The following is a 3,603-nucleotide window of genomic DNA, read 5'->3' on the forward strand; positions in this document are numbered from 1 at the left end:
CTAAAAGGTTTCCGCTGTCCATAGCGTTCCTTGAGAGTGCTGTTGCCAAGTCACCAATTTAGCGTTACTTGGTCCCAATGGAATTTCCCATTGGGAACCTACTAGCACTAACTTGCAGTGGTTAGCAAGATGCTTCTGAGACACCGGCACAAGCGAACTTGCTTGTGAACCTTCCGCCACAACAATCCAGCCCCCTTGAATGCAATTGGACCAATCACATTCACTTTATTCATTCGTGTAAAGTCATGCACCACTCGGGAGAAATCGGAACTGCAACCGTTGGAACAGCTGTTGTTTTTAATAATTAATGACAAATGGTCCTTCCATATACCGAAGGGGAGAAAAAAAAGTCATATGACTTAAACTCTAACATAGGGGTAGAGTTTTCTAGCCCATGGGCTCTAGCCTGTATACAAATTTATAAAAACTCCAAAAGAGCTGCATGTTGGGGATTGCAGGGCTCCATATCAATGACTCACTTTTTCCAATTCAGACCTACCTCACAAATGTTAACATGGGAAGTTTCTTTAAAAAAAACATTTAGACTTTAACAGAAATTGTGTGATTTTGTCAGAGAATAAGATAGATTTTTCAAAAATCAAAAATGCTCCCATTGGTTTAGCAGGAAACAATGGATGATTATGCGTGTTCAGTATGGTGGAGATCTGTAAGTCTATGAACTAATTTCTCCTTTAAAGGTCCTAGGAGAATTGATTTAATGCATTGCCTCGATCTAGCTTTTATCATAAAAAGCATCCAAAATATCTAAGACCATACCAACAAAAAAATGGTACATGAGACAGAAGGCCTGCTTCTATGGCCATCTCAGTCCACAAACCTGAATCCTTTAAAAAAATACCTGTAGAAATGACCTGAAAAAAGGAAGAATGGTAAAAGATCTGTCTTTCTCCATGAACCATTTCTTAAAAACAGCATTTTAACTAGTTTTGTTTATTGCTCTATGAAAGTCATGCAACTTTTTCCTGCTGCTCTGGACTATTCTTTTTTTTTTTTTTTTTTTTCTCTAATGACTTTCATCTCAGCTGCATATTTGTCCTAATGTGACCAGTTTTTTTTCCTCTCATCCAGCTAATGCAGGGCGAGGAAAGCCTCCTGAACCTTATGATGGAGAACTCTATGCAGCCTGCCTGGAAAACACCTCAGCTGGGCCGCAAACCCAGGGGGAGCATCAAACCCCGTTCACGGGGACAAACTACTGCGAGCAACCAGCCTCTTTTTGGAGCAGCTGCATCTGCCACCAGCTGCCCCTCTACAGCAAAGAGCCTCTGGGAAAAGTCCAGCCATGTAGGCCAGAAAGGCGAAAAGCCAAGAAGCTCGTTTAAGACCGTGCACCACCATGTTCATCAACACCAGACCAGGAGCTCTGACCTGTACAGTGACCCACCACCACAGCCGCCTATCTCCAAAATGGATTCCTGCCACATTTCTGAGGAGCGTGGCCCGTGGGACAGCGTCCACATGGGAAATGGGGTTGTGTTGGGGGATGGATCTGGTTTTACAGCCAGCTCTTCTCCATCTCCGGCCTCCAGTCCGGGTATCACAGTGCCTGACGCCAGGGCAATCCTCCGAGGTGGGGGACCAAGGTCCCGCCTGGCCCGTCAGGGCAGATCCAGAGTAAGGGGAGGCTTTGGGGAACTGGACTCCATGGACCTGCCACTCACAGGGAAGGGCACATCCTTGCTGGATGCTGCCGACACTGATGGGTATTTCTCTGATGGTGAGAGTGATTTGGAAGTGCGTTCCGGTGGACGTAAACTTCGGCTGCCTCAGTTGCATTCTGCGAATGAGGATCTACTGAGAAGAAGCGTTCTGGCGTCCTAAACAACCTAGACTCAAACAAAAACACAAAGGAAGATTTCAAAGCTGACTGGTGGCTGAGCAGCCTTGTTAAACCAAATCTGTCATATCTATCAGTGGTGACTTTTTCCAGCTCTGCTTTGTTTTTTTGTTGTTGTTTTTTTTAGGGAGGGGTGATCTGAATGTAGCTGTATGCTTATCGTACAGTAAAGCTTCTCCACTGGACCACAGTTTGACGTTAGCTCATCATACAGTACTCTCAGCAAATAGGAAACAAACATAACCATTTGTCTTTGTATATTTCTGATGACTTTTCTTTCCGAGCGCTTAAGCACCCAGTTCTGGCCTCATGTCTGCAGTATGCGTTGGACCTGGGAACAAACACTTTGGGGCATTATTCTAATTATTCAAGCTGGTTTCAGGTGTGCAACATTCTTCTTTTGAAAGTCCAAGTTGCATCCAAGGAGTACTTGTTTTCTGAAATATGTTCGCTCAAAGACAATTTCATACCAGAGTTGACATGAATATGTATGGAGGGTGGCACAGGACGGCATGTACTCAGCCATGAAAAGCACAACTAGTCAGATGAGCTGTCATGGAAGCACTTGAGTGTATAATAGATACTCATTCAGGGCTGGGGTCAGTTTAATTCCTGTTGACTCAGAAGAAGAGTTTACACAGAAGCCTTTTTTTTTTTAATTAGTTTTCAGGCCCTAAAAAGCAGATATCTTATCCAATTTCTTCCTACTCAGCGAAGATTGACCCCAACCCTGCTGTTGTGTCAGACTGTCACAGAGACACAAACACACACAAACATACACTCCGGAACATTTACATGTCTACTTGCATCTTAGCATTGTATAAATATTTCATAAATTCTTCTCCACTGCTGTCAAATTCTTCCAAAATTGACTTTATTCCCCCTAAATTTTAAAAAACAGAAAAACAAAATCAGTACAGAAACGTTGTGCCTTCGGTTACTTCCTGTGACCTCCCCACGAAACAATCAATGACTAAACCAATCAATTGTCTCGCAATCAAAATTTTTAACAATCAAAGCAAAGCAAAATCCTGCTAGATTGGTTGCCACGTGTAGCCATCTGGTGTCTTGTCACCTTAGCGATTGAATAGTGCCTAAAAAAACAACGGAAATGCATGCAGCCTTTGCCATTTATTTTAAGCGATTAATCTGCAGCTCTTTGCAACACAGGGCCACACAGCGCTGTCAATGCAAAGATCTGCCTACTCTTATAAGCCCCAGTTAAATGACTCATTTGCTGCAGAGAGCCATTAAAAACAAGTGCTTGGCCAAGTTACACTGTTCTTGTTTTATAGACGCCTACAAGATACCTGTTGCTCATGTCTGATCTGTTGAGATAAAAACGGCTTTTCAGATTCTAATCTTTACCTATTTTAATCTGTTCTCTTTTTATAACCAAATTATCTAGGTGTTGTAACTCAAAAACAAAATAAATCAAATGCTTTGACTTTTTTGCAATGCCTTCAAAATCATCTAAAACTGCTGATAAAATGAGCAAATATCAATATCTTATAAGAAATCATACAGTAATAGTTTGTCTTCCCGGTGTAAACAGATATTTTTATTCTCAGTTTTTATGAAAGAAGAGTCAATAAAGAGCAGGCTTTTAAACATGTAAAGTAAAACTAATAAAAGAGAAAACATTTTTTTAACAGTCTTTAAATATATGCGATTAGAACAGTTAGTGTTACCAGTTTTAAACGGCAGACACCATCTGAATTCCCCTTGGGAACGCAGTCCTTTAA

The 3,603-nt window shown here is 41.6% G+C and overlaps 1 protein-coding gene across 1 annotated transcript in view; it reads left to right on the forward strand.

The window, feature by feature from the left end:
- jade2 (jade family PHD finger 2) overlaps nucleotides 1-3,592 on the forward strand; it is a 230,267-nt gene extending 226,675 nt beyond the window's left edge. The window contains exon 13 of the mRNA XM_015384219.1: nucleotides 1,090-3,592. Within this exon, the coding sequence (XP_015239705.1) occupies nucleotides 1,090-1,842 (753 nt within the window). The 3' untranslated portion in view covers nucleotides 1,843-3,592. The remainder of the gene's footprint in view (nucleotides 1-1,089) is intronic.
- Nucleotides 3,593-3,603: the final 11 nt, after the last annotated feature.

Source organism: Cyprinodon variegatus, unplaced genomic scaffold (assembly GCF_000732505.1).
Source record: "Cyprinodon variegatus isolate N-32 unplaced genomic scaffold, C_variegatus-1.0 Scaffold308, whole genome shotgun sequence".
In the NCBI taxonomy this organism is placed as follows: Eukaryota; Metazoa; Chordata; class Actinopteri; order Cyprinodontiformes; family Cyprinodontidae; genus Cyprinodon; species Cyprinodon variegatus.